General features: G+C 34.7%; 1 protein-coding gene across 1 annotated transcript in view; it reads left to right on the plus strand.

Moving 5' to 3' along the window:
* The first annotated feature begins 103 nt into the window (after positions 1-103).
* The window catches only part of LOC104279463 (calcium-binding mitochondrial carrier protein Aralar1), a 49883-nt gene continuing 37557 nt past the window's right edge, over positions 104-12429 (plus strand). The window contains exons 1-3 of the mRNA XM_009876755.1: positions 104-163; positions 5570-5712; positions 11503-11618. Of these exons, the coding sequence (XP_009875057.1) occupies positions 5603-5712; positions 11503-11618 (226 nt within the window). The 5' untranslated portion in view covers positions 104-163; positions 5570-5602. The remainder of the gene's footprint in view (positions 164-5569; positions 5713-11502; positions 11619-12429) is intronic.

Genomic DNA, 12429 nt, shown 5'->3' on the forward strand with positions numbered 1-12429 from the left:
CCCGTCGGTTAGATGAAGGGGCCGCTATCGCCGCCCTTATCGCCGCGGGTCTTCTGTGCGCTCCCTCAGTAGCCCGGCCCGCGAAGCAGTAACTTGCTTGTGTTTACAGGTGCACTCCACCAAGAGAGCGGATCCCGCTGAGCTACGAAATGTTTTTTTGCAGGTAAAACGATCTGTCTGGTGTTGTTGGATTGGCAGACGCTTGGGTTTTGCCTTTTCCGCAGTTTGCCGCGGCCTCATAAGCGCTGTCGTGCCCGCGAGGCGCCCGAAAGTTGGCTTTGCGGGCACAGCCTGTGGGAAGGACCGTCAGGCTTTGAGGAGAAACCGCTCCTGACACAAATCGTGATCAGCTGTTTCCCAGTTGTAGTCTTAAATAATTTTCCAAAGTATTTTCTGATTTCCTATAAAGCAAAGAGGTATAAGCATGATGAAGTACTGCTATTTTTTGAATGCGCTTTTGCAAGATTCTAAAAAATTCTTCTTTCACGGCTTTATCTTTTGTCCTTGGTGTTTATATGTGTTCCTCTTACAAATGGATGCACAACTGGCAATTTTTTTAGAACTTAGAATGGATTTCTTAAGATTGATGTGTTTCATAATAAGCGTCCCTTGCAAGCCCTTAGAATTAACGTGTATAAATTACAGCACAAATCTTTCTCCATTGCCCTTAGTTACAGTGAAGCACAATCTAAAAGGAAAATCCCATCAACCCTAAAACTTTGATAATAAGGTTTGAACGAGGCAGATGGAGTAAGAACAACAAATATGTTTTAGGTCCATAGTTGGGCCACTGATATTTCCAGAATCACATCTTTTTTCTTTTCCCTTTATGTTGAGTATTACACAGTATATTCAAGAAGCTTTCCTCTATGAAAAAGGAAATAATATAAAGTATTAGAGCTATTATTATAAATAATCTGTTATTTCTTCTTTGACATATATCTTTTGGTCCTACTGTATTCTGATTTCCCACATAAGATGAGTAGATGGAGGGACATTTTTGCCTGAGACAGAAGTTGTATCCCAACCATAATTTTAGTATATTTTTGCTTTTACATGCTGGATTACGCTGTTAACATTGCTGGAGTGCCCAAACTTGGAATGCTGGAATCAAACCACGAAAGCCCAGCATTTAGTTTCTAGTAAAAAAATCTTCTATCACAATTTAATTTCCTGTTGACATTTAGCTTGTCTATGTAAGGAATGCGGTAGAGTGTGTTAATAAAATAAACAATGTGAAAATATGATTCTTAAAATATATATTAATGCAATGTAAAAACATGGTTCTAGAACATCACACAGCTCTTTTCCAACTTATTGCAAGATACTTTTATATGTTTGATTGCCAAAAAAAATGAAATGTGGTTTCAAAATACCCTATTCAACTTGGAAGTGTGGACTTTTTATGATTCTTTACTTCTAGTCAGTAGAAGTGCTTGCTTTTGGAAGTAATTGTTTGAAGTCCTTGATTTTTGGTCATGCAGGGAGACTTGGAGAGGAAGAACATTGTACAGCTGAATCTTGAAATTGTCTCTCTGACAATAAGTGTTTTACTGACCTAAAAAGCAGACAGTCTGGTTTTAAAACAGCTTTTTAGTCTTTTCCATGTCTATCTTATAATCTTTAAAGAAATCTGCAAATTAAGCTGTGGATTGTTTTGTGCTCTCAGGAGTGAAGAATGCAAAACCTCTCCTGTCTCCTCTTGAATTTTTGAGTTTTGTAGTAAAAAAAGAGAACACAGACACCTCTGGCATGGAAAGAGAAAAGTGTTTATATTTCTTTTAGATTATACTTGATAATAATTGAGTTTGAAGTGATTTTTTTTTTTTGGTTTGTTTGTTTGATAGGTAACAAGCAAACTTAGTTGTAAACCTTAAAAAAATCAAGACAACCCCCTCTTTCCAAGACTAAGTTGCTAGTGTTGCACACATCAGGGGTCAGATATGTTGTGCTCTTCGCTGAGAGTGCTGGCCTGTTCTCTGAGCTTCAGCTAAAGGTCGTGCATTCCTTCCTAAATTTGGCTTCCCTTGGAAATAGGTGGAGGGGAAGATGGGAACTCTAGGCCTCTTCGTCATCCACCTTATTCATAGAGAGTGTACTTAAATTTCCTTCTGTTCATGTGTGTCCTCTAATGTCATATGTGCCCTCTGTCCATCCTGTTTAACTTGTATCATAATGGATGCTTGATACATACCTTTCTCTTATAATTTTGGAAGCTTGCATGTATTTATTTTTATTATTTTAAATCATTACAAATCTTAACTTTGACTTGTATTTAAAAGATGTGCTATTATTTCTATGTAATCCTGTAACTATGAAATACAGGCATTGAAATTTCATATTTGTGCACCATCAAATAAGTTACCTCTCAGGTGTTTGCTCACCACTGTCTTTAGTAACAGCCATAAAAGAACAGAACAGAAATTCACTGAAGGATGAAAGTTGTGTAGAACAGCAGTTATCAGATTTCTTAGTGAGCCTTCATTCTTTTTTCTTAGAGGAGACACAATCAACCCTTGGGGAATATAAGTAAATTATTCCCCGATTGCTCAATGCAAGTGCAACCTGTTCCAGCAAGGTGGAGAAAGAAACAAAAACAGATTACCAATTTTAACACAGGAAACTTTCATACGCTCCTTTAAAAATGTCCTGAATCTCTTGCTCATAGCTTAGCTTAATTAAAAAAAAGTATTGAGAGTACTTATAGGTCTCATTTGGTTTTTGAACTTATTTTGAAATTTTATTTATTTTTAAATTGAGAACTAATCAATTTTTCAAAGAAGGCATTGTTTCTGAAACTGTGGCAATGCCTAGCACTATATTGCACAACTAGGGTAGGTTTTTTGTGTGTTTGTGTTATCTGATAATGTTTAAAAAAAAGGCCTTATGCAAATTCAAGTGCTTACCTGAGACAGTATAAGTGTACAGTAAGAATTTTGTGTTATGTAGTAATATAATTCAAGACAGGAAAATACAGAATTAATTGATGTATTAGGCTTTATATGCAAGTTAAGATATAATTTACAATTGCGTATTCTGTGCTAAAAGACTTGTGGTTTTAAATTGTACCATGAAAAGATAACTTGAGGACAAATGTAAATACATGCTGAAAGGGAATAGCCCATCTACTTTGTTGGGCTTTAATTTATTGGCACACTGCCAAGCTCTTTCAAAATACCATGACCTTCTCATATGGAGCTCAATGTATCTGACAGTTAATTATTTTTGTCTCAGATTTTTTTTAACAAAACTTCCCACACAGTTTTTACAGTAAAACAATTCACTATTTATAATAGATAAATGGGTGTCGGAAGAAAAAAATGTGATGACATTTAGATTTTGGCTGTCTTTGATAGGCACTCTACTGTTAAATTTTGTTATTCTTGAAGATAAACTCAGTATTCTACATTTTTGATGGTCCTTTATGCATAAAACTTTATTTGGATTGCATGTCTTGCAGCAGAATTGTGCTTCATAGTGCATTTTTTAGCCACTTGCATATACAACTGAGGAAAGAATCTTTCTGACCTGATTCATTGAAGCCACAGTTTTGTTACATTGTCATGTCAGCAGCAGTGCTGAATTGAAGGATTCCTGTGCACTGCTCTGTTCTGCACTTGCCTGTTTCCTGTTTTTGTGGAAATCATCTATTTTATTTCTGCGTTATTTTGATAATCTGGTTTACAGTGCAAACAGCTGTCATGTCAGCTATAGAGTGAAAGCGGGAGAGGTGATGAGCTGATGTGTGGGGCTGGTATTGTGGACGAGATATGGGAGATGCTTTAGCAGGCACTGGTGCTCCTGTAAGCTCCTTTATGCTGAAATAGAGTCCTGGCTGAGCTGATTGGGTTGCACACAGCTGAAACAAGTGTGAGACAGGTGAACTTCATCATAATGGAGTGTTACACCTTAACAGGTATTGTGTGTAGGTCTGGCTGTTAATATTTGAATTTCATGGCACAGTAAGAGCCCATTTTTATATTCTTTCACATACAGTTGTGTCAAATGAATCAAGATACTGTAGTGTATAATGGAAAATTTACAAATTACAGGCAAGGCTATGAGTTGAAGTTTGAACTGAGCAGCATAGATGTTGTACTATAAGTCTTGGGCGCACTGCCATTTCTTTTTCTGCAGAGAATACTGATGTAGTAATCTTTTAAACTCTAGAACTGAGAAAGGTGAATTAAATTTTTAATTAAAAATCACTACTTTTATTGCAAATCAAACTTCTAATGAGAGCTTTGTAGTTCTGTAACTTCTCTTTCTGAGAATGAGGTTCTATGTATACGTTTTAAGGTCTGCATCCAAATTATTGTGTATGTGAGCAGACTACACAGTAGAGAGTGAATGGAAGAGATGGATTTTAAGGTATTAAATGAGCTACTTTACAGGTTTTGTGAGCAAAAATGCTGAGAAACAAATGCCATCATCAAACTGGATCAGGCCACAGTGGCTGGGAAACTAGAACTCTTTTGTGAACTACTTTCTTGTGTTCCAGGATGCAAACATAGCTTAACTTTGCAATCTGAAAACTTTGGGTTTATTTCCAAGGTTACTGTCATATCGTAAATGAACTACAAGACTTTTTTTTTCCTGCAACTGCACTGCCATCTAGAAACAAGATCTGAAGGGTATGAACTTCCCGTAATACATTTTCCTTTTATTTATGAGTTGTGATGCTTTCTCCTGCCTCCTCATGTTTTTAGTTCAAGATGGGTTTTACTCAGCATAACTGGACAGCTGAGAGCATGGAATTTACTTTATGCTAAAATGTTCAGTTTTAATTTAAAGTTGGCCTGCAGTTAAGAGCCAATCATTAATGATTTTAAACAGAAAAGTGGTCGGTAAGAATACTCATACAGACATGTGGCAGTTGTCTTGGTGTACAAGTAATAAAGATATATTTGGTTGTTTTATTTTTAGTTAATTTTATTAGTATTTGCATTCTGTAATTTAAAATTTGCATGTGACTTTTATTTGAAAATTTATTGTTAATAAAATTAAAACTCAGAATCAAATTGAAACATACCACTGGCTCAAATCTTTTTTGTCTGTATGTGTAAATTTTTACTTTAAATGAAAAATGCCAAAGCCAACCAATTTCAAGATACGAAATTAATCTGAAATTTTTTTTCTCAGAAAAGGAGAAAAAAATACTTTCTAAACCAATTATAGTAATCATCAGAAACAATTATCTGGAAGATATCTGCTACTAGAAATGGTAAGAAAATCTGTGCTGTGTTTTCACAGTGTAGCTGTAAATGAAGAACTACAGCATGGCTCTAATTTTTATAAATTTATACAATTACCTCGCAGTTTCTGAAAATATATAATTGTCTTCTTATTAGAAGATATTGGTCATTATGTGAACATGTCTGTTCTACAGAAATAATGTGATTGTTAGTGGTATGCAACCAGTATAGTAACACTATTGGTTTAATCAGACTCTTCAATTTCAGAGCAGTTGTGCAGTTGTGATATTCAGTAAAGATACTAGTTTGGTAATCGCTGATAATTAGCATCTAAATTTTTGTTTGTGTGGTTTTGTTTTTTATTTTTATTTTAGTATGCCAGTGTTGAGAAAGATGGTGAGCATTACATGACTCCAGAAGATTTTGTGCAAAAATACCTAGGACTTCATACAGATCCACGTTACAATCCTAAAACAGTGCAGCTGCTGGCTGGAGTGGCAGATCAAACTAAAGATGGGTGAGAATTTTGCTTTCCATTAGAAGCTTGTAATGCACTGATAAATGCATGAGTGAACAATATTAATAGTTTCATCTACTAAAACACATTACAGATTTTTTTTTACACTTTAAGCTTAATTTGATACTTTTTTTCTAAAGTACAATAAGACTATAAATTTGAGGAAATGGGAAAAAATATGGTGTTTAACATGCATTTTTAAAATAAAGATTTGTTTTAATTGACTTTTACTACAAATGCAGAGGAAGTTGAACTGCAAATAAGTTTACTACAGTATGGTTGCTTTGGAAAAGTTCTTTTCTGTATACTCATGTCCATGATTAGATACTATATAGGATCTTTAATACTTGTAATTAAACATGGAAACAGGGAAATGCTTTCTTATTTCTGCAGCGTGCAATTCAAATCAAACCACTGAGGTCTTTCTTGAAGTGTTAGCTATTAGGAAAGAGAGACATTGACTTTATGAAGGAAGAAAGTCTTTGCCTAGTCAAGATGAGGTCACACCACATAAAGCCCTACCGACAGTGCTTACAGATGCTATTAGTCACTTTTAGAGAGTTCTCTGAAAATAATTTACAAAATGCCCACTCTGCTGAGGTGGGACTCTATAACTTGTCTTCAAAGAGCCTTTTCTCTTGCTGTGTGTAGGCTTCTGGTTTGGGCCTTGGATTGTAGTAGGAAGCATGGACGTAGTTCAAGTAAAAGGAGAAGGTTAAGATAGGTCAGAGAACAGGTCAAGAATGAAGAAGGGAATGGGTATTTTGTAGAGAAGAGAAAGTAACTGTTACAATAGTGTGCTATATGTCTGTAAATATATAGATGTAACTTACTTGAAATTGAAATCCCCTTAACTTCCTTGGATTTGTGAGTGTAAATCTGACCTTTGACATCACTTAAATGTCTTTGTTTTCCTATGTTTTGCTTTAGAATGTTTGATTAATTTGCATAGTATCCTTAGCAGCTTGCACAGTGTCTTTGCTTACACATGAAATTGTTTATGCTGTATACATTTTACACTAAATGACAAATATAGTGTCTTTTGTTTGATGTAATTTTTTTTCTATAAAGCTGCAGAATGTTAATAATGTATGTGATATATATGTACATTTGATAAATCCAATTAGCCTGTCTCTCTGTTTTCAATTTGGCTGCAATTTGTGGCATTGTTACAGATTGAAAAGGCTATTTTATTTGTATCTGCTGAAATAATAGACTAATTGATGACTAGTAAACCAACATGTTGAGTATTTTGTTTCTCTGAAAGCTGTTGGTTATCATTTATGGCGTGCATTTCTTCAGAAAATGTCTTATAAAAGGATCTTTCAGAACTTTTAAGTCATCATTTTTTTATTGCCTTCCCTGTGAACATAAGTTTTTGTTGTTTTGTGGGTATTTTTCTTAAATCTGGGTAATGTTGGAAGTGAGATAATAAAAAATGAGTAAGTGTATTTATCTACTTCTGTATGGCAACAGTGGGAATGGGAATTACTACCTTATGGTCTGCAGTGCAAAGTATTTGTGTGAATACTTCCCTGAAACTTACTTTCCTACATGTTTTAGTCTATATTTATCTCTAATCTGTATTTCATGTGAAGAATTTGTTTCACTCTCATGTTCATCATTGGTTTATTTACTTTTACATTTACATTCCTTCATTTGTAGTGAGCTGTAATATATAAAAATCTAGACTCCAATAACTATATCATCTGCACTGAGAGTTTAATTTTTAGCATGAATAATTATTGTAATCTTCAACGGAATCCAGAGTGCTTTATATCTTTCCAATGACTTCAAGTTACTTTCTGAAGTCCAAAAGAGTATCAGTAGTCCTATTCCATACGTACATTTGTAAATTAAATGACAGACCAACGTCACACAACAAGTCATTAAGAAGCTTTGGTTATCTGTGTCCTGGTTTCCCTGGGTTAGAATCAAGTTTCTCTTCAGAAACACTATTTTTTTGAGAAGACTGCAGCAGCAGATTGGTGACAGCAAACTTAATAAGACACTGTTTCTGTTTGTGGCTGGGCATGCTGTGTGGGTTTCACTAGCGATCAAGGTCTTTAGCAGTTTAGAGTTAGCCAGATGCTGAAGTGGGAAGAGTAAAAGCCAGGGCAGCTGACCCAGACTGGCCCACAGAAGTGTTCCAAACCATAAATGTCACGCTCACTGTAAATTAGAAAGCTTGCTGGGAATGGTCCCTTCTCCTAAGTGGCCGCCATCCCTAGAGGGCCTCATCCATAGTTCTGGTCCTGAGGCGCGCTCTCCTCTTTGCTGTGACCGTTGTGTTTTCACCGGAGCTGTGGTGCTCGCAGTACCTGACATCCAGCATTCGCTGCTGGGAGTGTGCAGCTCGTCTACCACTACATGGGCTGAGTATAACTTTGTGTACTTTATATTAGTAACAGTATTAATATTAGAGGTTTTAAATTATTATTTTATTAAATCCATTTCAACCCACAGGTCTCCTTTCCTTTTCCTGATTCTCCTTCTCAGGGTGAGTGTGTCGGGGGTGACTGTGTCAAACCAGGACACATTGGGTGGTAGAACAGCTGACTAATTTGATATCATATTCTCCTAGCCTTGCTTGCCCTTCAAATAAATACTTAAAGAATTCTTGGTAACTTTTCTTTATTAATTTTATTTTTTTTTTTAGTTCAGTTAGATTTAAGTTTTGCACATTAGACAAAAAGCACATATTGGAACTGACTGACTGTAGGCATACATTTAAAAAAATGGTTTTTTTACTTTTTTTCTGATGGTAACTTGATCCGTACTTGACTGTTCCAGAGTGCCATTGCCTTCTGCTATTACTACAGTACAAGACTGGTTTGCTTTAGTGAAACTCTATAAGGTAGTTCCTAAAACAGCTGGCTGTTGCCTTTCAAAGTGTTTATTCCTCATTGTTAGAAATGCATGTTCTGAGAAATTAATGTGATGAGCTCTAAATTAGAATTTGGCCTGAACTGTCTCTCTGTTTAATACAATAGGATTTCACTGATGCTACAAGCATTCCTATGTCTTCAGACTGCAGGCAATAGTTTTGAAATCAGGATAGGTATCCTCTCTGAATAATGTACTTATATATGTGTGCCAAAACCAGCCTCCCAATTAACATTAGCAGTGTTGAAATCAAAGATTTCCTTCTCTCTCAAACCTTCAAAATGTCGCCATAGTAATTCAAAATTCTTAATTTTAATTGCTTCTTTCTGGATACTCTTTTTATCAGTATATTGTTCTTAAAATTTGAACATATGTTCTTAATGTCAGTCCTGAAGAAAGAATTGATGTTTCACATAATGGAGTTTCACAACAGAACTAAACATAATGTACAAAAGCTATATTGTGTGGGGAAAAAAGAGCAAAGATTTGTAGCAGGAAAAAAGGAAAGATTGAGAAGAATTATAAACGTACGTGTGTGCTTTTGAAGGGTAACAGTACAGAAGAAATAAGACAATGAATTTTTAAAAAATGTTACAGGTAAAATGAAAGGTGAGTGATCTGATATTGTTATGGACTCTGTAATGCAGTGCGTTCACTGAATGATTCTTATTAGCGATTGGGTGGGAAGCTCCAGTGTTCTGTTTAATCCAGCTCCTGTTATCCCTGCCCTAATGGATAAGGGAGGATCACAGGGGCTGGTGCTGCTCGTAGGCATTGCAAGCTGAATGTACGGAAAGGAAATTGAATGTGTCTGTCTCCTTTTGCTGTAGGCACTGTTAAAGTGAGACCTCTGAAGACGGCTTCTTTCAGGTTCAGGCTTCTACAAATGCATTCTCCAGAGATCATCACTTGATTCTGTCAGTTATAAAGCTTCCTCATTAGGAATTAATTTGTGTGTCAAGTTTTTACTTGTATGTGAGGTATATTTTGAAGTTATGGAATTTACAATTACTTCAAAGGATATTCTGTTTCTCCAATAGTTAACCCTTGCTTATCAAGGTCATGGTTTGGATGAGATTGACTTTGCATCTGGAGAATGATTCTCACATCTTTGATTTTTGTGGCTAGAATATGACAAATTAATATAATTCTGTATTTGCCATGTCTTTCTGTCCTTTCAAAATCACTATAGAGGTTTTTCTGTATTTTCTGTATAATGCATGTATTGAAGAATGTTAACGTATGTAACCTTGTTTAAAGTATCTCAATTCTGCCTTGAGTGTACTGTGACAGAGAAGACTAGGCCACGTAATGAATAGTGTGGCTTGATTGATTTTGGTTTTTTATTATTTTTTTCCTGTAGGGAACAATTTATAAATGGCTCTTTACCAGTAAGCAGTATATGTGTGAAGTAATCACTTTGAGCTAATGATCTCCTATGAAGAGTACTAAATTCAGATCAATTATGTACATATTTTAGGAAAATGTGTCATCTACAGTGATAGTCTATGTTTTAACAGCATCTACTGAGATAGCAATTTTTTTGTTTAATTTTAAAAAGTAGTTAAAATTCTATTTCCCATTGATAATTTATTTGATGCTAAAATAGATATAATTTATTTCTGCAAATTGAGCTCAGGAACTTGTAACTGGGTGGAACGTTTCAAACTAATCAAGCTAAGGCCCCTATTTTTATAAGGATGAAAGCACACAGTACTTTTAACAATCAAAGTCTGGTGTTGAAACTTATGGCTTTTGCTTGCAGTATTCTGGAAGGGCTACAGTATATGTCTGCTCTAAATGTCTTTATGGATATGTGATTTTGTTCTTCTGACAACATTATGCTTTTGTCTTCTCCTGGCTTCAGGCTTATCTTGCTGCAGCTGTTCTCACAGCGTTAGGATCCCTTCGAAATGTTTTTTTTCTGTTAGTCAGAATCAGATGAGTTCTAATAGGAAACTTGGTTATGATTATCCTAGTAAGTTGCCTGTGCATACATCAAAGTCGGAGTTTATGAACACAAGGGCTTGGATTTGTATGCAGCGTTCCAGAGATGGTGTGGGAACCCTGTCTGGGAGTACCCGTGTTTCCTTATCTCGCACAGAAGCAGCTTTCGTAATGTATCTGGAGTTGCATTTTTCTGTAAGGTGCCTGTCTTGCACACGTTGCTCAGAATCTTGTGATCTCGTGTTGCACTCAAACCCTTCCTTGCATTGGTCATGCCTAACTGTTCTTATGTCCAGATGTTCTTAGAGTTTGTTTGTTTGTTTGTTTGTTTCTTTCTTTCTTTCTTTCTTTCTTTTTCTTTCTTTCTTTGTTCTCAAGTACATGACACTGTGGTTTGAGGTATATTTTAAGTGTAATATTTTTTCTGTATACATAGAAAAGTAGAACTTTTTTCTGAACCTGTTTGGGTTTTATGAGTGTTGTACATTGTTTTAAGAAAATACATATGTGTAGTATATTCCCATACTTGCAGTAAACCAGCTTATCTTAATCAGTAGAAATACGTATATAAATTAGTCATGTAATGAAAGCCCCATAAATTTCATGGTGGTAGAATTTGTGGGGGTTTTTTATGTCTTATTTTTAAAGTGCTGTCTGCTTACATGTGTAATTGTGAGATAATAAATTGTTGGTATTCACTCAGAATTGATATTTTGTTGTTGATGGATATGAAGAATTCAGTCCTTTTATAGAGGAAGAAACTGAGTTGCATAAAGGTTAAGTACTTCAATGTAACAACTACTTCTTCAATTTCTAGTGTGGAATCTTAACTATTTTATATTAGAATTTTATGTTAATAATTGGATCATACAGTTTTTTAAAGCATCAAACACAAAATATCACTGGTATTGTGAATAATTTTTGAAATCTTTATAACTTCTATATTTTCCTTTGTAGGCTGATTTCCTATCAAGAATTTTTGGCATTTGAATCTGTTTTGTGTGCTCCAGATGCAATATTCATTGTTGCTTTTCAGTTATTTGACAAGAGTGGCAATGGAGAAGTAACATTTGGTAAGAATATGTAAAGAAAAACAGTTTAAGAAAGTGATTATAATAATAGAGATTGTAATAATGATTCATCACCTTTGTGCATAGAAATGCGTATTGTGCGGTACCAGACTGATTTCCTAATATTTTGCATGAGTAAAACATTTTTTTCTTTCAAGTGATACAAGCTTAAGAAATAACAAAACCAAAATATATTTTGCTCTGTCTTCTTGAATCACATTTTTTCATCTTCCTGAAGTAATTAATACAATGCTGTTTTATTCAGTGTCATCCTAAGTAAAATTCTATGTCATTGACTTTGAACTCCTTCAGTGATGAGGGATTTTAAAAATATATTCTGGATCTCCACATGACTTGAATAATTCTTGTTAGATACAGTAAGAGCTCAATATAGACATGAAGGAGATCTAGTCCTTTGCTTAAGCAGCCTTACTTAAGTGTTATGAGTGTAACTTCCAACTAGATCATATATTTGAAAAATTAGGAAGAAAGTATGGCCTTTAAGTTTTACTACTTCTTTTTTTCCTAATCACATAAAACAGTAATTGGACAAAATTCTTTGGGCTTACTAGACTGCTTTATGATGTTGCTCAATAACTGTTATTAACATTACAGTTTAAGGAGGCCTAGGTTTTATTTTAAAACTTCATGTTTATGAGAATTAGATAAATCAATGCTAAGAATTTTAATTAAATGGAATGAGAATTAAATGCTGTTTCTATCCAAAAGAATAAAGCTCTCAATAAAAAAAATATAAACTGTGCTTGGTTTTGTAGCCACTTGCTGTTTGTATTATGTCATTCTTATGAAAATT

This window comes from Apaloderma vittatum, unplaced genomic scaffold (genome assembly GCF_000703405.1).
Source record: "Apaloderma vittatum isolate BGI_N311 unplaced genomic scaffold, ASM70340v1 scaffold10449, whole genome shotgun sequence".
Classification (NCBI taxonomy): domain Eukaryota; kingdom Metazoa; phylum Chordata; class Aves; order Trogoniformes; family Trogonidae; genus Apaloderma; species Apaloderma vittatum.